This window comes from Lynx rufus, unplaced genomic scaffold, assembly GCF_022079265.1.
Source record: "Lynx rufus isolate CCGP_SWC_20201006 ecotype Redwood Valley unplaced genomic scaffold, mLynRuf1.p SCAF_16, whole genome shotgun sequence".
Lineage (NCBI taxonomy): Eukaryota > Metazoa > Chordata > Mammalia > Carnivora > Felidae > Lynx > Lynx rufus.
Genome location: NW_025814830.1, coordinates 51,464,375 through 51,487,636, shown reverse-complemented (window position 1 = coordinate 51,487,636; position 23,262 = coordinate 51,464,375). Strand labels below are relative to the sequence as shown.

The 23,262-nt window shown below is 43.9% G+C and overlaps 1 protein-coding gene across 3 annotated transcripts in view; it reads right to left on the bottom strand.

Moving 5' to 3' along the window:
- Window positions 1-17,456: 17,456 nt before the first annotated feature.
- The window catches only part of PLCG2 (phospholipase C gamma 2), a 152,937-nt gene continuing 147,131 nt past the window's right edge, over window positions 17,457-23,262 (bottom strand). For 2 of the 3 annotated variants that reach the window (XM_047078825.1, XM_047078828.1), the window contains exons 32-33: window positions 18,823-19,007; window positions 17,457-17,791 (exon numbers count right to left, since the gene is read on the bottom strand). In XM_047078825.1, the coding sequence (XP_046934781.1) occupies window positions 17,749-17,791; window positions 18,823-19,007 (228 nt within the window). In that variant the 3' untranslated portion in view covers window positions 17,457-17,748. The other variant, XM_047078826.1, reaches the window with a different exon arrangement.

The following is a 23,262-nucleotide window of genomic DNA, read 5'->3' as shown; positions in this document are numbered from 1 at the left end:
CTGTGGCTTTAAACGCCTCAATCCAGTGACCTTTTGAGCTCTAACGTTTGGAGGCTTTTTTTTTTTGAAGCTGGAGAGGAGTTTACACTATGCTAGAGAAAAAAATGGTAGTCTGTTGCCTGTCTGCTTTACATTTATTTATTTATTTATTTATTTATTTATTTATTTATGTGTTCATTTATTTATTTCTCAAGTTAATTAACCTTTTGTTGTATTTAAACAGACACAATGGTGTCTGCAGGCCGAAAAGCCAACTCACAATGGGTATCGATCAATCTCTTTATACCCTCGGAATACATTCACTTTTTAGTTTTAAACGTAACTGTACAAATAATGCATCAATACATTTTCCTTGTAAAAATTCAAAACACTGCAGGTAAAGGCAAAGAACCCTTTTACCAACGTAGCCCAGATTCTGTATGTGTGTAGATTGGTGTAGGAAATAGGGCTCTAGTATTCATTTTTCTCCGTACTGTGGTCTTGTAGCCGGATGGTCGCACAGAGAGTCCTGACACCGAGGCTTTTACTTCCAGGAAGTAACTTCATCTGTGCCGGCCCTGCTCAGTTGGGTTCGTACCCAAAGAACGGAGCCTTGAACACCATGTGGCATAGTTTTTTTTTTTTTATATATATATCTGTTTTCTATTTCTTTGTCTCCCATATATGGTAACACACAAACATGCAGTCTGATTAAGTGGTCTCATGTTGCAAGGTCGTGAGAGATGCTGTCATGTACAAGTATAGCCAGGCTGCCTTGAGGTGGGGTTTTCCCCCTCCCCCCCTCTTTAGGGAGGGGACTCTACCACAGTCTCATGCCCCAGATTTCCTTCGGTTATTTGTGTTTCTTATGAAACAGTATACATTCCTTATTTCCTGACACAGGTGTGCTGGCATATTATGTGATAACTACATGTCACAGTGTGGCCAGGACAGCTCCAAGTTTATGCCTGTAGTCTTAGCCTCATTTTTAATAGTGCCCTCTTTCACTTTCAAATACATCCCATTTTGTACAATAAATGAAAAGGTCACTCTGTATATGATATTAAAATCATAAAGGATTAAGTATTTCCCCCATAATATAGGTATTAGAAGTTATTATGAAGTGGTTTTAAAGGGAAAAAAATCATTTTGCACACATCTAGTAGAATCTGGTCAGAAATCCTAAATTCTGAGTATGCAGCAATATTCTGCCAATCTTGAGAAATTCTAGTATAAAATTACCTGGCTGGAGGAAATTTTATGTATATGTGTTTGTCAGTGATCCTTTGATATAGCTAGCTGCAAAACACATATACTGGTGGAAGAGAAGGTAATCTGACATGTGGGAGTATAAAAGCGAACACCGGCACTGTATTTCACTGAGTACTGGGAATTTAAAAAGACAGCCATGATGTAAAGTCTATTTGAAGGAATTCCTCTACACTACAGGCAAAATAAAGCGCATCTCAGTAAAAATTGGTCAAGTCAGGGGGCGCCTGGGTGGCTCATTTGGTTGAGCGTCGAACTTTAGCTCAGGTCATGATCTCGCGATTTGTGAGTTTGAGCCCCGCGTCGGGCTCTGTGCTGACAGCTCAGAGCCTAGAGCCTGCTTCGGATTCTGTGTCTCTCTTTCTCTCTCTGCCCCTTCCCCACTCTCTCTCTTTCTGTCTTTCTCTGTCTCAAAAATAAAGAAACGTTAAAAATATTTTTAAAAATTGGTCATGTAGCAAACCATAATACGTTTGAAAAAATTCCTCTGCCAGTAGCCTTTGTGCATGTAGAAAAATAAGTATTTCAGTAAATATTGGTACAAATTATGCAGCCCAGTGATACACTTGAAAAAATTCCAGTATCAATCTTGGGAATGCAGTAAAACAAACTATTTTGCAAAATACTCTAGGATTCAAGCAACAAAGAAAACATTTCAGTGAATTCAACTGGAACTTGGTATTTCAGTAAATAGAACATGATTCCAAAAACGTTTGTGAAATGTATTGTTTTACTATTCATTTTCTCAAAACCTGAAAAGCCATCTGCACTGCCTGAGTATAGGTAATTCTCATTGTTGGCCCATCACTACATTAGTAGCAGGGGCAATAATACCTTCAAACGATGCATTGTCCTTCTTGATATGATGGTTATTACATCAGTGATTCCACCATCGCAGACTCGGGAAATAAGCCAAGTCCTGCTCGGGCCAGTGCCGTAGGGATGGAAGTGTTCAGAGCAGATGGAAAGGCTGCCCCAGCCTCTCCCCAGGTGTGGGAAGGGCTCTTGGTCTCTATCTCATCAGAACTTCACTCCCTACCTGTGCTTGTGCTATATCTACCTCTCCCGCCTCCCTGCCGAAGTCGCCAGCATGACTCATAGGGAGAGGTATGGGAGCTGGGAGGTCAAACACCGAATTGCCTTTCTGCGCCCCACCCTGGGCACACACTATGGGGTGTAAACAGGCTCCAAGGGAGAGGCTTCAGCATATCAGCTTGTCTTTGTTTTACAGACCATTGACATCGATGTAGATTTCTGGATACCATGGTGGCATGGAATGGGTCTTATTTATGACCATCAAATGAAAACGCTATACCTGATTGTTTTTAGGACCGGCATAGCATTCATGGTGCACAAACACTACCCTGCTGCCATAGCCATGGCCTTAGTGATACTTACTCAGTTTTCCACGTGGCCAGTTTATCAAACCGCAGAGCTGTGAATGCTCTTAGACACATCTCCAAATGAGTCTCGACGGTAGACACCCAAAAGTGCAACTGGTAATGTTAATACATTCTACTGTGTCAGACGTGCACTTAGCTGCTCATTTCAAAAATTACTTCAGGGGCACCTGGGTGGCTTAGTCAGTTGAATGTCCGACTTCGGCTTGGGTCATGGATCTCACGGTTCATGGGTTCAAGACTGCTTCGGATTCTCTGTCTTCCTCTGTCTCTGACCTTCCCCTGCTCCCCTCTGTGTGTCTCTTTCTCAAAAATAAACATAAAAAAAATTTTTTTAATTCAACTCTTCATTTAGGCTCAGGTCATGATCTTGGAGTTCATGAGTCCGAGCCCCAGGCTCCTGCACTGACAGCACGGAGCCTGCTTGGGATTCTCTCCTGCATGCGCTCGCTTTCTCTCTCTCTCTCTCTCTCTCTCTCTCTGCCTCTCCCCTACTCACATGTGCTCTCTCTCTTAAATAAATAATCTTAAAAACCTCAGAGTAGCTGAAAAAACGGGTTTGTTCTCCTGTTGCAGAGTCCAGAAGTCAGCAGGTCTAAGGCGTGACATCAGGGACCAGGTGCCATCTTTCCACGCTGTTAGGCCTTCGTTCTGACAATTCTTGCTGAGAAGGTGCAGTATTTCTAGGTGTCCTTACAGGCAACAAGAGGGAAATAAGCGAGGTCAAAGGGAACGCCAGGTGCTTCCGTTCCTCAAAGCCTATGCTGTGGCTTCTTCTCACACCTGCTGGCCAGAACAGAGATCCGTAGCTACGCCTGGACTGACACTGGCAGGTGTGGGAGGCAGGGGGCGGGGATGGCCGGCCTTGAAGTTCATTTGTTTCCTGAAGTGGCTGCACAAATTAACCCTGCCACCAGAGTCCCTAGCTTCCTGACACCATTGCCAGAATTTTCTCACGTCTCAATTTTTGCCACTCTGAGGAGTAAAGAAAAATGGCTCATCACTTTTTTGATTTTACACTTCTGTGATGACTGTTAAAGATAGCATCTTGTCAGGGATTTGTTAGATGGTTGGGTTTTCCAGGGGAATTGCATGGTCCTAGTTTTTCCTCACTTCTCTGTCAGGTTGCTCATCTTTGTATGGATTTGTGGGATGCATTGGGGGATCTGTTTGACCAGATGAACACGGACAGGTTCTTGAACACTTGTCTTTTTCTTTCCTTTGTCTTCTTTTTGTCCATAGTATTTTTCTTTCTTTTTTAAAAAGTTTATTTATTTTGAGAGAGAGAGAGAACACAGGAGGGGCAGAGAGAGAGAGAGAAATCCCAAGCAGGCTCTGCACTGTCAGCATGGAGCCTGATGTAGGGCTCGAACTCATGAACCGTGTGAGGTTGAACTAGGGAAGAGGTGAACAACATTAGGGAGAGATCAGGAACTTTCAGGGAGGCAGCCTGCAGCTGCAAGTAGAGGCAGAAGAGGCTTTGAGGTTTGGAGGGAAAAAAAAAAAAAAAAGGATAATCACATCCCACACCTGCCTGGGCTATGTTGCATGCATGGAGTCTCACAAACTTTGTGATAAGGTCCCAATAAAAAGCCAGGGACAAAATTCCTCAGTGGCTACCCAGTCAGGACGCCCCCTCACTCTTGAGAGCTTTATACTTTCCCTCAGTAAACTCTATCGCTGTACTCTCTGTTGTCCACAAGATTCATTCTTCGTCTCCGTGAAGGACCAGCATCCTCCCACCTTCCTGTAACAAGATCATGACCTTAGCCAAAATCAAGAGTCAGACGCTTAATGGACTGCGTGACCCAGGCGTTCCAGTTACATAGTACTTTTAATTTTGATGTTAAAATAATCCATCTTTTTGGCTGTTTTTTTTTTTTTTTGATAAGTGTTTGTGAAACTCCCAATGTGGAGGGAAAAAAAATTATTAAATTTTTTAAATGTTTATTTTTTTTTTAATTTTTTTTTTCAACGTTTATTTATTTTTGGGACAGAGAGAGACAGAGCATGAACGGGGGAGGGGCAGAGAGAGAGGGAGACACAGAATCGGAAACAGGCTCCAGGCTCTGAGCCATCAGCCCAGAGCCTGACGCGGGGCTCGAACTCCCGGACCGCGAGATCGTGACCTGGCTGAAGTCGGACGCTTAACCGACTGCGCCACCCAGGCGCCCCTTAAATGTTTATTTTTGAGAGAGAGAGCAAGGGGGGGGGGCAGGAGAGAGGGAAACACAGAATCCATAGCAGGTTCCAGGCTCTGAGCTGTCAGCACAGAGCCCGACATGGGGCTCAAACTCATGAACCATGAGATCATGACCTGAGCTGAAGTCGGAGGCTTAACCGACTCAGCCACCCAGGCGCCCCTCCATGTGACTTTTGAAAGAAGCTTATGAAGTTCTGTGAAAATGCTCCCTTCAGCTTTGTCTTCTCCCACAAACATAGGTGCTCCACTTGGAGGCACCTGCAGCCCTGCCCCGACCCAGGGTCCTTAGGGGCTGCTGACATATATCCTCCCTTCCTGGGTACTCAGAGGGCAGCGGGTGTACCTTCCATTAGATCCGTGAAGACTGGAGTGGGCAGTTGTAAATAAATGCCTGTGGCTTTTGATGTGAACCCTTAAAAAAATCCCGAGTACAAGTGGACCCCTAGGGTTCAAACTCAGGTTGTTCAAGGGTCAACTGTAGTTCTCTGAACGTCCCCCCAGCCCCCGCTCCACCCCCCATGGCTTGGTCAATATTTGTAAATGTGCTTAAACAAAAGCTGTATTCTCTGGGTGCAAAGTTCAGAGTGTGTTTGTAGGAGCGTATGTGTGCACTTGATCAACCTTGTGAACTTGTGTTCAGATCCTCTTTGTCCTTTGCTACCTTGAGCTATAGTTTTCTCAAGAGAGGACTTTTTCTCCCCAACGATAACTGTGAACTTGTTTTTCCTCCCCTAATCTGCTTTACACTTTTCAGAGCTATGTTGTGAGAAGCATCAAAGTTTTTGTCTATAGCAGTTTGTTGGGGTAGTATTGTTACCATATACAATGTTACTGTTAGTGGTCCCTACCTTGCCCTGTAATTTATCTGATACTAACAAGGCTACTCCAGCAGTGTTTTTTATGAGAATTTGCCTGGTACATCTTTTTATATAACCTTGTTTTTCTTTTCTTGTTTTTGAAAATAAAATTGAAAAGAAATGAGAGAATAATATATGTTGATTCACAATAAACCTTTTAAAAATTTTTTTAAAGAGTGGGGAAGAGTTTTATTCGAGCCCAAGTTAGGACAGCTTCCTGGGATACACAATCTTCACAAAGAGTATGCTCCAGGGAACATTTGGTGTAGGGTTCTATATGTTTTGTTTGGTTTTACACAAAGAGTTACAAATCATCTTGAGGAAGGACATTTCAGAAAGTTACAGACTTTATCTTAGGTTTTCAGTATGTGAAAGGCTGTACCACTTTAATCTTATGGGAACCAGGGAGGTTCGTGTGGGTGGTTTTTTAGCTTTATATTTGGAATGCTTTATTTTTGTTTATTATTATTCTTTAAGGAAGCAGATCTACAACCTGTGCTCTGAGCAGAAATAGAGCCCATGCTTTGAGGTTTTGCTGAGTCATTTGGACTCTGGTAATAGAGCACAGCTTCCTTGGGCCCAGGAGCTGGGCTCACAAACGTTAAAAGTTGAAAATTTCCTTTTTCATATAATGGTGTTTTCCCACTACCCAGAATTATTAGCTGCTAACATTCTGTACTACTGCTTTTAGTTTTCATCTCCCTTGGTCTCCCTCCCTCCCTCCCTCGGATTCCTCTCCCCTCCCCCACCCCATCCTTTTCCTGGCTCTCTCCCTTATTTTTCATCATTAGTTATTCTTCTATTTAAGTGGTTAGCCATGTATCCAGTTTTGGTAGAGCAAGCGCACTTTTACATTTGTGCCAAACAGAGCAACACTTTCAGTGTTTCAAAGAGAAATAAAATATATAACAGAGCTTAAACTTTGCCTGTCGCTGTCCTATCACCTTTGCCTTCCCCACTAACTCCATCTTCATTTTGACTGAAAAAATTGTTTTTTTTTTTTTAATTTTTTTTTTCAACGGTTTTTATTTATTTTTTTGGGACAGAGAGAGACAGAGCATGAACGGGGGAGGGGCAGAGAGAGAGGGAGACACAGAATCGGAAACAGGCTCCAGGCTCCGAGCCATCAGCCCAGAGCCCGACGCGGGGCTCGAACTCACGGACCGCGAGATCGTGACCTGGCTGAAGTCGGACGCTTAACCGACTGCGCCACCCAGGCGCCCCTGAAAAAATTGTTTTAATTTAATGTTTATTTCGAGAGAGAGACAGAGCATGAGCAGGGGAGGCACAGAAAGAGAGAGGGAGACACAGAATCTGAAGCAGGCTCCAGCCTCTGGTAGGTCAGCACAGAGCCTGATGCGGGGCTCGAACTCATGAACCGTCAAATTATGACCTGAGCCAAAATCAGACACTCAACTGACTGAGCCACCCAGGCACCCTGTGGTGGGATTCTCGCACAGTCAGGACACTGAGGCTTTTCTTGCCAGAAAGCAACTTTATTCGTGCTGGCACTGCTCCTTGGGTTCGTACCCAAAGAACTGAGCTCCAAAGGCCACGTGGTGTAGGTTTTTTTTTTTTTTTAATATATTTTCTACTTCTTTGTCTCCCGTGTGTGCTAATACATACAAACATGCGGTCCGATTAAGTAGTCTCATGTTACAAGGTCGTGAAGGAAGTTGTCGCGTAGGCGCATAGCCAGTTTACCCTGAGGTTTGTTTTTTTTTCTTTTTCTTTCCTTGGGGGGGGGGACCCTACCACAGCCCCTTGTCTTGACTTTAGATGTTCCTTTCAGTCCATTTTTGTGCTTTTACCTATCCATCTGTACGTCTGCTACAAGCAGTGAAGAATCCTGTTCTGTGTGTAGTTTTAAAACTTCATTTAAATGGTATCAGTGGATGTGCTTTGCTCTGCATTCTGCTTTCTTCAAACAATAGTGTTCAAATGTGTCCATGTTCTGTTTATGTGTTATACCCCATTCTGTTTCATCCGCTTATTCTAGCCCATCTTACAAATATCCTACGGTTTCCTGTGTGTCCTTCTACTAATTTCTGTTATTCCGTTTTATTCCTTTGCTACATTTGTGTTTCTAGCTTCTTTCACTCAACTTGTGGTTGTGTGATCCACCCGTGTTGCTACATGTTGTCATAGCTCAGTCATTTGTCACCACTGTATGCGCTCCATGTGTAAACACACACAGCTCACCAATTCTGCAGCAGATGGGCAGTGGGACTCATCTGTTTTTGACTCTTGTGAATGACAGCACTGTGGACGCTCTGGAACATGCCTTTTGGTAGGTATATGTTTAGGAGTAGAGTTGCTGGGTCATCGGGTATGCGTGTGGTTAACGTGGCAGAGAGGGTCAGATGTCTTTATAATGTGATTTTGTCTCACGCAACAAGCACTGTACCATTTGCTCTATGTTCTTGCCAACAGTTGGTAGCGTCGGTAGCTTTTTAAATTTTTGCCACTCTAATAATTGTTTTATGGTGGTTTTAATTTATATGTTCTTATGAATAATGAGTGCGTGTCTTTTTATATACTTACCAGTCATTTGATTTTTTTTTAATGTTTATTTTTGAGGGGCAGGGGTGGAGAGAGAGAGAGAGGGAGCGCATAAGCGGGGAAAAGCAGAGGGACAGAGACACAGAATCTGAAGCAGGCTCCAGGCTGTCAGCACAGAGCCCAACGTAGGCCTCGAACTCACAGTTAGGAGCCGTGAGATCGTGACGTGAGCTGAAGTCAGACACCTAATCCACTGAGCCACCCAGGCGCTCCTGCTTATCAGCCATTTGGTTATACTCTTGTAAGTTGCTCATTCATGAAACCTGCCAATTGTTTTTTTTCCTAATGAATTATCTTTTTCTTACTGGTTTGGAGGGATGGAATCCTCTTGTGACTGAGGTTCTTTGTCAGTTGTGTTATTGCAAATACCGTCTTCTGTCCTGTGGCTGCCCTTTCTGCTTTCCTGATTGCATCTCCGGATGAACACTGGTTGTCAACTTCAGTGGAGACTAATTCAGTGGCCTTCCTTGAGGGTTGGTGCTTTGGCTGCTTTGCAAAGCAGCTTTTCCCTCTCCAAGGCTGTGAATACCTTCTAGAAATGTTATTGTTTTATCTTGTACCTTTTTTTTAAGTTTATTTACTTAGAGAGAGAGAGAGCACTCAAGCAGGGGAAGGGCAGAGAGAAGGAGAGAGAGAATCCCTCGTAGGCCCTGCACTGTCAGTGCAGAGCCCGATTCGGGGCTCCGTCCCATGAACTGTGAGATCAGGACCTGAGCTGAAATCGAGAGTCTGATGCTCAACCGAACAAGCCACCCGGGCTCCTCTTAAGCTTCACATTTTCATCTATCGTCTTAATTAGACTTGATTTTTGTGTGTGGTATAAGGTGGGCGGGTCAGGTTTCATGTCCATTGGTGGTGCTAAATAAACTTGCTTAATTGATACAAACCTGGAAAAACTGGTTGATATCCATAGGCAGTGAGCACTTGAATCTCCACTGGACGTAATTTGCACGGCTGTGGACAACATTCATCTGAGCTGCAGTGCGAAGTGTGGAGTCAGGTGACCTGGCCATCTGATAGCCTATGTCTGTATCGTTCTTTGAATTCTTAGAATCGGTAGCAACACTGGTTTCCTTGTTAATTTATGAGTTAGATAGATTTTTGCCATGTGTTCATTTTATATTTTTAGGAGAGTTCTATCAACAAAAGATACGTTAGCAGTTTTTTGACTTTGCTTTTTGCTACTCCTTGTTCATCTTCTAAAGACTTTTTTTAATGTTTATTTATTTTTGAGACAATGCGAGACACAGAGTGCAAGCAGTGGAGGGGCAGACAGAGGGAGACACAGAATCCGAAGCGGGCTCCGGGCTCTGAGCTGTTGGCACAGAGCCCGACGCGGGGCTCGAACTCACGCACTGTGAGATCATGACCTGAGCTGAAGTCGGACGCTTAACCAACCGAGCCACTCAGGCGCCCCTCCTTGTTCATCTTCTAAGTGCAGTGGAGGGGAGGAGTCATCACAGTGGAGAAGGAGGGGGCCTGAAGTTCCCTCGTCCCTCAGACACAGCAATATTGAGTATTAGAATTCCAGGAATCTGGGCTGCAGAGTGACAGAAACATCTCCAGGGGCCCACGGGGACAACTTGGTGGGCCATAGGTGTGGGATTGCAAACTGGGAGAGATAAAATGTGTGGCATAGGCTCTGGGGGGGGGGTCCTCTTCCGTGGAGAGACAAAAGGAAGAGAAAGAGAGGCTGTGGAAGTGTAGCACTGTTTTTGTACAAGAGAAAAACCTCTCTGGGCCACAGATCTGAGAACAGAAAAAAATGGAGACAGAACCAATTTCTAGCTTGTTTAACGGCCTCAGGAGTGATGAATCAGGGTTGTGGGACTTACTCTGGACTGGGGCCCAGTAAAATCATGCCATCAAAGTCTTGCCGTGCTGATGTTACCTTATCTACTTATTAGTTTGTTTGATGTCTTCCTCCACTAGAATTAAGATTCACGAGGGCAGAGACCTTGTCTGTCCTTATGGCCCCTTGTTTCTGAAGTGTGCCAATACCAGGAGGCACAGAGAACTCCCTTCACAGTCAACACAAACAGGCCAACACCATGACATATCATAGTGAAACTGGCAAAATACAAAGGTAAAGAGAGAATTGTGAAAGCAGCTAGGGACAAACGGGCCTTAACTTACAAGGGAGACACATAAGGGTAGTAGCAGACCTGTCCACTGAAAGTTGGCAGTCCAGAAGGGAGTGGCAAGAAATAGTCAATGTGCTGAACAGGAAAAATACGCAGCCAAGAATCCCTTATCCAGCAAGGCTGTCATTCAGAATAGAAGGAGAGAGAAGGGTTTTCCCAGACAAACAAAAAGTCAAGGAGTTCATGACCACTAAACCAGCCCTGCAGGAGATCCTAAGGGGGACTCTGTGAGTGGAACCCTGCAAGGGACCAGAGACATCACCACAAGCACGAGAAAGAATGAAACCTACAGATAACACAATGACCCTAAATCCGTATCGTTCAATAATCACTCTGAATGAAAATGGACTAAATGCTCCAACCAAAAGACACAGGGTATCAGAATGGATAGAAAACCAAGATCCATCTATATGCTGTCAACAAGAGACTCATGTTAGACCTGAGAACCCCTGCAGATTGAAAGTGAGGGGATGCAGAACCATCTATCATGCTACTAGATGTCAAAAGAAAGCTGGAGCAGCCATACTTATATCAAATGAGATTTTAAACCAAAGACTGTAACAAGAGATGAAGAAGGGCATTATATCATAATTAAGGGGTCTATCTATCAAGAAGAACTAACAGTTGTAAATGTTTATGCCCCGACTTGAAAGAACCCAAATATATAAATCAACTAATCACAAACATAAGCAATCTTACTGATAACAATACAGTAATTGTAGGAGAATTTAATACTCACAGCAATGGACAGATCATCTAGGCAGAAAATCAATAAAGAAACAATGGCCTTGAATGATACACCGGACCAGATGGACTTGACAGATATATTCAGAACTTTTCATCCAAAAGCAGCAGAATACACATTCTTCTCGAGTGCACATGGAACAATCTCAAAAATAGATCACATAACTAAGTTGCAAAACAGCCCTCAATAAATATAAAAGAATTAAGGTCATACCATGCATATTTTCAGATCACAATGCTGTGAAACTTGAAACCAACCAGAAATCAAGAAAAATTTTGTAAAGCCTCCAAATGCATGGAGGTTAAAGAACATCCTGCTAAAGAATGAATGGGTCAACCAGGCAGTTAAAGAAGAAATTAAAAAACATATGGAATCAAATGACAATGAAAACACAACAGCCTAAACCAGCATTTGATCCTGTCAATAGATGCAGAAAAAGCCCAAACCCTTTGGGACGCAGCAAAAGAAAAACCAACAAATAATCCATTGAAGAAATGGGCAGAAGACATGAATAGACCCTTTTCCAAAGAAGACATCCAGATGGCCAACAGGCACATGAAATGATGCTCAACGTCACTCCTCATCAAGGAAATACAAATCAAAACCACACTGAGATACCACCTCACGCCGGTCAGAGTAGCTAAATCAGGAAACTGTAGATGTTGGAGAGGATGTGGAGAAACGGGAACCCTCTTGGACTGTGGGTGGGAATGCAAACTGGTGTAGCCGCTCTGGAAAACAGTGTGGAGGTTCCTCAAAAAATTAAAAATAGTGCTCGTAGTGGGTCATAGGGTAATTCTAGGAAATTATCCAAAGGATACAGGAGTTCTGATTCCTAGGGGCACATGTACCCCAATGTTTCTAGCAGCACTTTCAACAATAGCCAAATTATGGGAAGAGCCCACATGTCCATCACCTGATGAATGGATGAAGAAGATGTGGTTTATATATACAATGGAATACTACTTGGCAATGAGAAAGAATGAAATCTTGCCATTTGCAACAATGTGGATGGAACTGGAGGGTATTATGCTAAGTGAAATAAGTCAGAGAAAGACAGATATTGTATGTGTCACTCATATGGAATCTGAGAAAGTTAACAGCAGACAGGGAAGGGAAAGGAAAAAAATAGTTTCAAACAGAGAGGGAAGCAAACCATAAGAGATTCTTTACACAGAACAAACAGGGTTGATGGGGGGCGGGGAGAGGGGGACATGGGTGATGGGCATTGAGGAGGGCCCTTGTTGGGATGAGCACTGGGTGTTGTCTGTAAGCAATGAATCATGGGAATCTAGTCCCCAAACCAAGAGCACATTGTATACATTGTATGTTAGCTAGCTTAGCAATAAATTATATTTTAAAAATAAATAAAGTAGGCCAAATCAAAAGTTCTTTTAAAAAGAAAAAAAATGCAGGGGTTTGTCATAGGCTGTTCTTAAGTTTTTGGATGAGTGTGACTAATGCAATCAGTGGCTAAGGGTTGGGAGTAGGACAATCTTAGGATATACAACATGGTGTCCTATGCACCATGCATCCTTGGCAAGAAAATAGAATGACTGATAATTCTAACGTGCCCTGTCACTTAGTTTAGAAGTACAGGTGCTTATACAGGTGCTCATTGTCCCTTTAACACCAAATATTCTTCCAAAAATTGACAAATTAAAGACTGGTCATGTATTGTATAAACTTGGGTTTTTACATGGAGTGATTTTTTGCTGTAAGGAAGATAGATCAGTAACCTAGAGAAAAGTGTAACAGGTTAGAAAAACACATTTTAAAAAATGATCATTGTACCTATCTCATGGCTGAAGTGTTTACTGTATTATAGGGGAGGAGAAAAGTGAATAGAATTAAGGAAAAAAGAAAAAAAAAGGTCCTGAGCAGATTGCTGTATTCAATTAGACCAAATTTTTATTTTTTAAAAATGCAATATAGCCATTTAATTTTCACATTAACAATAGCCAGTATTTGCATGACTCATTCACATGATTTTTTATGTACACACAAGCACACCCTGTTTATATAAAAAATAAATTAAGCTTTAATAATGAAAAGCAAGTTTACAAATGTAGCTTTTAAAAGCCTACTGGAAAATAAGAAATGTGGAAATTTCTGAGAGACAGGGTCACTGAAGCAGGGTCTCTTTGAGCAGAAAATATTTCAGAAAGGAAAGGGCCTGAGACAAATCTTTAAATGTTTTTCAAATGCCAGTTTTGTCATTCTGCATATTTCTTAATCTATTTAACTTTCCGTTGTCCAGGGTATGGCTTTTTAGGATTGTCTGAAAAAAGTTAGCGGTCACCCAAGTTCAAAGTTAACTTCATTCACTTAAAAGTTAAAAGTACTTAGGCCCCCTTTAGCCATCCTTCTTCGTTCTGAGTGCAATGTGTCATTTAGTGGCCTTAGATCAAGCATCTTAAAATTGATGGCTCAGAGACCTCTCCAGTGAATTTTGTAAATCTGAGTATCCCCCTGCACATTTCTACACTGTTGGCTAAAATTGTCCATCATAAATAGTTGGAAAGGATCTGAGTTGCCAATGGATTGTAGATACTGCATCTTTACATAAAATGGTTACATTCCTCTAAGTTTAGAGGCTCTAAATATAGTAGTTGATAGGTACTGTCGCCCGTTCAAAAAAATCACATGAATAAGGCAATTTTTAACGGTAGGAAACACCATACTTTTTCCTTTTACTCCTTGAATTTGCATTTTTATTCTATTTCTCTTCAACATTAAAAAAAATTTTTTTCAATGTTTTTTTTTTTTGAACTTATTTTTGAGACAGAGAGAGACAGAGTATGAACAGGGGAGGGGCAGAGAGAGAGGGAGACACAGAATGGGAAGCAGGCCCCAGGCTCTGAGCCATCAGCCCAGAGCCCGACACGGGGCTCGAACCCACGGACAGCGAGATGGTGACCTGAGCTGAAGTTGGACGCTTAAGTGACTGAGCCACCCAGGTGCCCCTCAACATTTTAGCCTAATGAGATATACATGTAAACATACGTATACTTTTTTTAAAAGTAGGCTTCATGCCCAGCACAGAACCTAATGCGGGCTTGAACTTGTGACCCTGATGATATCAAGACCTGAGCTGAGATCAAGAGTTGGATGCTTAACCGACTGAGCACCTGGGCTCCCCTAATGATTTCTGTCTTTTATGTTGGTTGTTTGCATATTTGTAACAAAGTTAGATAATATCCTATAGTCATAAGGCTCTGTGTATTTGAAACTTTCTTCTGGATTGAACTTGATCAATAAACAACGTACAAATTTTAGTAAATTATTACACTTAGTAAAATTTCATTGGCAATGTATCACTTAATGTTGAAAGCTTTGCCCCCCACCCGAGTCATTTCGTTCCTGCATAGATGAGTGTTACCTTTGTTAGAATGGCCACAATATCCATTCTGTTCCCCCTTACCAATTTTATATATGGAAGTCGTGGCGATCCTTTTTTGCATAGATAAGGAGACAGGGAACAGAAGGGGATTTGTGGTAGCATGATAACTGAATTCTTCCAAGTACTTTGGAATTACATGCGAAAATACCCAAGAAATCTTGGGTGTTCCTTTAAATTTATTGAAATGAAAGAATTGAGAGCCACCCGAATCACAGAAGGATTTGTACCCTATTGTTAAGAGGCTTTCACTTTCCGAACACTCGTATTTTGAATTTTCTACCTTGAGTCATGCTCTACCGTTTAAGACTGTGGGGAAAGAGAGGTTTTCTTTTGTGAGGAGAGAAAAAGACATCTTCTGAGTCAGATGAGTCATAAGAAAGAGAATAGGAAGGTAAGGATCTGAAAATTGATCCCCTAAAACTATTTGAGCCTGTGTATGTCTTGGAAAGCTTGGTAGACATTTGGGGGGTAAGGCCAGCCCAGTGTCAAGACCATTGGCCTTGGGGGCTTAAATTTCGATTTTATTTCACTATTTAAAGTACATCAATTATTAGATTCTGTCGCTGGCTGCCTTCTAGATGGCCCTCAAATGTGTTGCACTGTGCACTAGCTCCCATGAGATATCCCTTCGCAAAAGGGCTCGGAGATCTAATTTGGGAAGTGTGATATTCTACACCCCTCTTAACTGTGCACGCTAGAATATCCAGGTTTTGCAGCAGAGAAGTGATTTAACTTCGTACCGCCTGAGCGTCCCCAGCTCTAATGATGTAACCAGCATATCCCCCCTTTATCTTTCCACGCAACAGAACTGCCCCTCTAAGTAAACGATAAACCCAGAGACATGGTCAGACAGCCGGCACACGTGCGCACTCGTGGTTCGGGTCCGTCCTGCTGCCGCTGTCTCTCCGGATGCCCCTGTCGCTGCTCTGCTCAGCCTGCACTGGCTGTACTGACTCCATGACCGGCCAGCCCCAGTCTCGGCTGGATAATTTATACTTAGATTATGTGGCATCTGGGCAGACGAGGGGAAGAGCAGTGATGTCACCTGTGCCCTTCCCTTCTCTGTGTCTTTCCTGTGAGAATCCTAGTATCGCCTCTCTCAGTGAGATTTATGTGTTACTCTGTTAAGGAAGGAATGGGGAAGCCAAAGCAAATGCTCTCTAACGGTGCATCCAAGTCACGGTAGTGCCTAGGAGGAGACGGTTTGAGGGAAAGAGTTCTTCCCAGCATCGTTTATAGCATATCCCTCACTTCACGTGGCTGCTTTCTCTCTCTGGGTGTGGCTGGGTACGGATTTTACGCGGCAGCAGCTGAAAAGATGCTTTGTTTCTTCCTTCTGGGCCACCCGGTCTTCATTTCTTTGACACTAGCAGAAAAGCCATTTTAAGCAGAAAGGGGATCTAGACTTTAAACTGGAGTGAAGTAGAAAGGTTTATGTCTTTTACTCACCCCCGGGCTAAAAAAGGGGGACATGATGGAGGCACAAGGGACCTGGAGGTAGGGGTAGGGGTGCGATAATTAGGCTCCAGTGGCCACCTGGCCAATGGCTAACGGAGAAAGGTTACAGAGTCTGAAAATTCCTTCCCTGTAGCACTGAGCTCAGTGCCTTTGCAACTCACCTTTATTCAACGTTGCTTGGACCATTTGCCACCATCAGGAATATTCTCCGCCCAGTTGCTGACTGCCAAATAATTCGGCAACTCCGGTTGGAGGAATCACAGGGTCATGTTGCAAGATAACCGCCCCGCCCCTTCATACTGCTGTCACCTATGCTCCTGGCTTCGGGGAAGGTACAACGTATGTCTTTGAGGAGCTCACGGAGATGTTCCATGCGAGCAGTCACCATGGCTTTCCCCCCATCTCTAGAAAATTTTTTTTTTACATTGTAGCCCTGACCTTGGGGACAGTGCTTGGTATACTGAAGTGCTGAAAAGCTTTCGTGGGATGAAGGCATAGGGTCTTTTGATGAGACAGAGCCTGGCTACTTTTAATGTACTTCCCAGCAAGAATACGTGCCTGCTGAGCCTGAATGGGCTTCAAGGACCCAGCTCCAACCTGTAAATCCACCAGGCTCACTGCTCCTGTGTCCTCTCCTGACACATTATTCTTTCTTGCAATTACCTTTCGCCCCAGTCTGACCAAGCTGTGACTTGACTGAGTCATACTGTCCACCTCGACACTATCTTTGTCTTTAAAATGCCGTATTAAATCATCACACTGTACAAATCATTCGATTGTCTATCAAGATGTAGAGGAGTGTCCTCGTGTCCCAGGTGGGTCTGCCTCTTTGGGGATGACTGTAGGATTTTCTGTAGTTTCCTACAGCTTAAGATTTAGCTCGTGGCTCCACAAAGCGGAACAACACAGAGAGCTGAATTCTGATCACCTGTTAAAATCCGTAGCCCATGGAGAGCTGCAACCAGCTGGTGAGTGGGCAGAGCAGGGGTGAGTAAGAAGCCGGCCGAGCCTACAGTGGGTCTCTGGTCTCTCCATCAGACTTTCTAAATCAAAGGGGCCCCCACCCCGGTAACGCCAGTCCCAAAGCAAGTTTCCACCACGGACTGGAGCTCGTTCTAACTAACAGAGACCGCACGCCCCAGCCACCTCTCCGGTACGGCAGCGGGCCTGTCGGGAGCACTGCGGCTTTGGTGCTGAGCTGACTCAGCTGACCTGGGGCAGAGAGGCCAGGCAGAGGTGCAGCGGGGCGAGGGCCACTTGTGGGGCCCAGGGGAAGGCCGAACCGTTTGCCTTTTAGTTACAATCCTTTTCCGAATCTAATGAGTTCGTTCCTTACGTATCGGGCTCATCTTCCTCGGAAGTCAATTACTTGGGTCCTTAGAGGCTGGACAAGGGTCCTGCTCACTGTACAGGTTGAGCACAGAAGGTCTAACGGATCAAGATTTTCACCGCTTTTATTCAAGGAGGTTGGGAACACGAGAGGCCAAAAAACGAGCAAACACGTTTTTAAGATCCTCTATAGAAAATATAAGTTAAGAAATTGTCCAAGATGAAGAAAGGAGCAGGAAGTCACCCCAGCTCATGCCAGGTGGGTCTTCAAAAGTGTCCTCTTGACTCCAGGCTTGACGAGACATCACAGATTAGCAAGTCCCCGGGGTCTGAAGAGAGGACATTCTCCTACACGTGAGCACACGCGGGCACAACACCCTTACACGAGTGCCCCAGCGTCTATGAGTAAAACCTACTGTTGCTAACTCTCTTCTCTCTTAACCTGAAACAAAACAGATTTCACAGTCATCTGTTAGGCTCAGATACAGGCCACGTGTGGAACAGTGTAACCTTTGTCCATGCCCTGCAGGGCATCCGTGGCCTGATGGAACAGGGCTGAGAGGGGGAGAGGGGGATAGGGGGGAGAGGGGAGGGGGGACTGGGGGAGAGAGGCGGGGAGAGGGGGACTGGGGGGAGAGAGGGAGGAGGGGGAGAGGGGCCTCCCGGCAAGACAGGAATGTCTCTGAAACTGGCCTTCCTCACTAGCATTGTGTTGGGGCCGCAGTGCTGGTGGAGTAACAAATATGGGGAAGGAGTCTGTGCGCTGGTTCCCCTTAGAGGCTGTTCCTGGCACTTGCTTCTGGATGGTTCTCTGTTGAGCAGGACTGTCAGGCACACTGCAGGACACTAGGCACACCTGGCTGCCTCCCAGCCCATCTGTAGCACAACCCGAAGCCTCCCCTGAGGATGGGGGTGGGGTTCTGCCCCAGTGCAGAACCAGTGGACAGTGCGAACTTCATAAGGTTCTTTATTTAGAAGGTAGTGGTCATAGTTAATTTTCACTATTAGAGCGACGTCTCCTCCTAGTGGTGACAATGTGACTTAGGGAAGGTGCAGAGGCGTAAGATAATTACTATAAGTGAATTTATATGGCAAAGATCCGGAGGGTCGAGGGACCCAAGGATTTCTTTCTTCCTTTCTTTCTTTTTTTGAATGTCTATTTATTTTATGAGAGCGTGTGAGCGGGAGAGGGGCGGAGAGAGAGGGAGACACAGCATCTGAAGCAGGCTCCAGGATCCCCCGAGCTGTCAGCACAGAGCCCGACACGGGGCTCGAACGAACCGTGAGATCATGATCTGAGCCGAAGTGGGACGCTTCACCACTTAACTGCTTAACCACTTAACTGACTGAGCCACCCAGGCACCCCCAAAGGGATTTCTAAAGGTGGGGGTGGGAGGGGGCTTTCCTGAAGCCTGACACCCCCCCCCCCCCGCATGCCCTGGGGATGTGCGGGTGGGGGAGCAGCTGGCCTACCTCCGGTTGCACTTCTCCTGGTACAGCTGGAGCTGGTTCTCGTTGACATTGAACTCTTTCACGAGGGCATCCCTGTTGGCATTGCGCAGATTCTGGTGTGTGTCGTACAGGAACAGCTGGTTGTTCAGCTCTTCCTGCCGCCTTCGCAGCTGGCGGCAGGAGGAGTAGAGTTCCTCTTCACTCTCCTGGAGGGAAGGAGCACACAGCGATGGGGTGGGGCTCCGCATCTTAACCGAGGGCCAAGTGGGAGCAGGAGGCACAGAAGGTTTGCAGCTGGGATTATCCCAGAAAAACACAGGGCCCATTTTCGCCAAAGATAAAACTCACAATCGTTTATTCCAGTGGAAGCAAGCAGTTTGAAAAACACTTGTTCACGATGAAGGGTGGCTTTGCTGTGAAACTCGGAGTAGTAACTTACACTGGCCCCCGATCCCAGGGCAGGTACGTCTGTGCATTCTGCATGGGCTCCTGGTCCCTACCTGAACGCAAAGGGTCTGAGTCGCTGCGTGCCTGACATGGAACACAGCAGGGAAGGGGGAGAGCCGCCTGAGGGAAGCGGGAGCCAGCACATCACTGAAGCCCTTAAAAAGCAAGGTTACAGGGGCGCCTGGGTGGCGCAGTGGGTTAAGCGTCCGACTTCAGCCAGGTCACGATCTCGCGGTCCGTGAGTTCGAGCCCCGCGTCGGGCTCTGGGCTGATGGCTCGGAGCCTGGAGCCTGTTTCCGATTCTGTGTCTCCCTCTCTCTCTGCCCCTCCCCCGTTCATGCTCTGTCTCTCTCTGTCCCAAAAATAAATAAACGTTGAAAAAAAAAAAAAAAAAAGCAAGGTTACACACTACAACACGGAGGAACCCTGAAAACGTTAAAGAAGCCGGTTCCAAAAGACCACAGCCCTTGATTCCATTAATATGAAGTGTCCAGAATGGGTAAATTCATAGAGACAGAAAAGGGGTGGTTGCCTGGGGTGGGGGTGGAGTCAGTGGAGATAGGTAATGAGCAGGAGTTTCTTTTTGGGGGTGATGACAGTGTTCTAAAGTTGATCGTGGTGATGGTTGCACAACTCTGTGAATATAGCAAAAATCAGGGAATTGTCCATCTTAAATGGGTGAATTATATGGTATATGAATCATACCTCAAAGCTGTTATCCTTGCCCCCCACCCCCAGAAAACCAAGATAGAAAGTAGGTTATGCCCCCCCGGGGATGGCATGTGACTCAGGTCTAGCCAGTAACAATGTCTCATTCCCTCTGCCCACCACCTGTGAGCATGTGACCCAAGCCAGGCCAATTAGAAGCATCCATGGGACTGTGGTTGGTGCTCTTGGTAAAAAAAACAAAACAAAAACATAAATAAATAAACCCAAAACCAAAACTTTCTCTTCTTGGGGATCAGCTGAAAGAGTGGTGAATGTTTCCAGTGGCTACTGACTCCTTTGCTATGACGCAGAGAAAGTTGGGAATGAAGTCAAAAGAGAGGGGAACAGAGCTATTGCATGAGCACCTGGATCCAGCCATGACTGAAGCAAGATCTTCCCTTAAACTCTGCAGTTTTCTCACCCAAAACGTCCCCTCCATTATGCTAAGAAAAAAACTCGTAACAGGAAGGAGTTTGGATTTCAGCATGGGAGAAAGAGGATGTTTTACTTCACTGATTTTTAATTTAAAATTTTAATTTAAGTATGTATTTGACCTACAATATTATATTAGTTTCAGTTGTACAACATAGTGATTTGGCAAATATATGCATTAGGAAATGCTTACCACAGTAAGTGTAGTTACCATCTGTCACCATACAAAGTTATTTCAATATTGACTACATTGACTATGCTGTTCTTTTCATCCCCGTGACTTTTAACTGGAAACGCGTACTCTTAATCTTCCGCTGTTCTGCGCATTCTCCGACTCCCTCCCCACCCCCCACCTTCTGGCAGCTACCAGTTCTGTATACTCGAGTCTATTTCTATTCTGTTCGGTTGGTTTGGTTTTTTAGACTCTACATCTAAGCGACCTCACATAGTATTTGTCATTCTCTAACTTATTTCATGTAACGTGATACCCTCTAGGTCCAGCCATGTTGCTGCAAATGGCAAGATGTCATTCTTTTTTATGGCTCAATACTATTCCATTCTATATATACCATATTTTCTTTAACCATTCATCTATCCGTAGATGATACTTAGGCTGCTTCCATATCTTGGTTCTTGTAAATAAGGCTACAGTAAACACAGGGGTGCATAGATCTTTTTCAATTAGTGTTTTCATTTTCTTTGGATGAATACCAAGAAGTGGGATTACTGGATTGTATGGTTTTTTTTTTTTAATTTTTTGAGGAACGTCTATACTGTTTCCACAGTGGCTGCACCAGTTTGCATTCCTACCGACACGGCCTGAGGCTTTCTTCTTCTCCAAACTCTTGCCAACATGTGCTCCTTCTGTTTTTTGATACTAGTCATTCATTCTGACAGGTGTGAGGTGGTATCTCGTTACGGTGTTGACTTGCATTTCCCTGGTTAGCAATGTTGGGCATCTTTTCATGTGTCTGTTGGCCCTCTGCATGTCTTCTTCAGAAAAGTGTCTGTACAGGTCCTCTGCCCATTTTTTAATCAGACTGTTTTTTGCCGTTGAGTTGTATGAATCCAGGGGTTGCCTTTTGAGTTTTTTAATTTCCTTGGCTGTGCAAAAGCTTTTTAGTTTGATGTAGTCCCGCTTGTTTATTTTTGCTTTTGTTTTCCTTGCCTGAGTAGACAGATCCAGAAAAAATAGCGCTAAGGCCCATGACCAAAGAGTTTACTGCCTGGAGTTTAGGGGTTTTACGGTTTCAAGTCTTATATTTAGGTCTTTAATTCATTTTCAGTTTATTTTTGTGTATCGTGTAAGGAAGTAGGCCAGTTTCATTCTTTTCCACGTAGCTGTCCAGTTTTAACACGTTTACTGAAAAGATTTTATCTTCCCCATTGTATATCATTGCCTACTGTGTCATAGGTTAATTGACCATAAAAGTGTGGTTTTATTTCTGGTTTCTCCATTCTGTTCTGTTGATCTTTGTGTCTGCTTTTGTGCCAGTATCATACTGTTTTGGTTATTGTAGCTTTGTGGTAGATCTTGAAATCTGGGATTGTGGTACCTTCACCTTCGTTCTTTCTCAGGACTGCTTTCGCTATTCAGGTCCTTTGTGGTTCCATACAACTTTCTAGTTTCTGTGAAAACTGTTGGCATTTTGATAGGGATTGCACTGAATATGTAGATTGCCTTGGGTAGTATGGCCATTTTAACAACATTCTTCCAATCTGAGTGTGGTGTAACTGTCCATCTAATTGTGTCATCTTCAGTTTCTTTCATCATTGTCTTACTGTTTCAGCATAGAGGTCTTTCACCCCCTTGGTTACATTTATTTCTGGATATTTTATTCTTTATGATGTAATTGCAAATAGGATGTTTTCTTAATTTCCCTTTTTGTTAGTTTGCTATTGGTATATAGAAACACAACAGATTTCTATATATTAATTTTGTATCTTGCAACTTATTTATTCTGATGGGTTTTCTTTTGGTGGAGTTTCTAGGATTTTCTATATATATAGTATCATGCCATCTGCAAAGCTGTACTCCCTTCGCAATCTGGATGCCTTTTCTTTTTTTTTTAAGAGAGAGCAAGAACAAGCAGGGGAGAGGGGTAGAGGGAGAAAGAGACAGAATCCCAAGCAGGCTCCATGCTCAGTGTGGAGCCTGATATGGGGCTTGATCCCCTGACCCCAGGGTCAGGACCCAGGACCCAGGCACCCCTAACATGGACGCCTTTTATTTTCTTGTCTCATTGCTGTGGCTAGGAATTCCAGTATTGTGTTGTGTAACAGTCAACACCCTTGTCTTATTCCTGATCTTAGAGGAAAAGCTTTTAGCTTTTCACTGTGGAGTATGATGTTAGTTGTGGGTTTGTATAGATGGGTTTTATTATGTTGAGGTATGTATGTTCCCTCTAGACCCACTTGGTTGAGAGTTTTTGTAATTAATGGGTGTTGAATTTTGTCAAATACTTTTTCTGTATCAAGATAATATGATTTTTATCCTTCATTTTATTAATGTGATGTATTACTTTGATTTGTGGATAATTTGTGAACTACCTTGCATAGCTGAAATAAATCCCACTTGGTGGTGAATGGTGCTTTTAATGTATTGTTGAATTCAGTTTTATAATATTTTGTTGAAGATTTTGCATCTGTGTTCCTCAGGGATATTGGTGTGTAATTTCCTTTGTGTGTGTGTGTGTGTGTGTGTGTGTGTGTGTGTGTGTGTGTGTGTCTGGTTTTGGTATCAGGATAATTAATGCTGGCTTCATAGAAGGAATTTTGAAGCATTACTTCCTCTTCTATTTTTGGAATAGTTTGAGAAGGATAGGTTACTACTCTTTTTTAAATGTTTGGTAGAATTCACCTGTGAAGCCATCT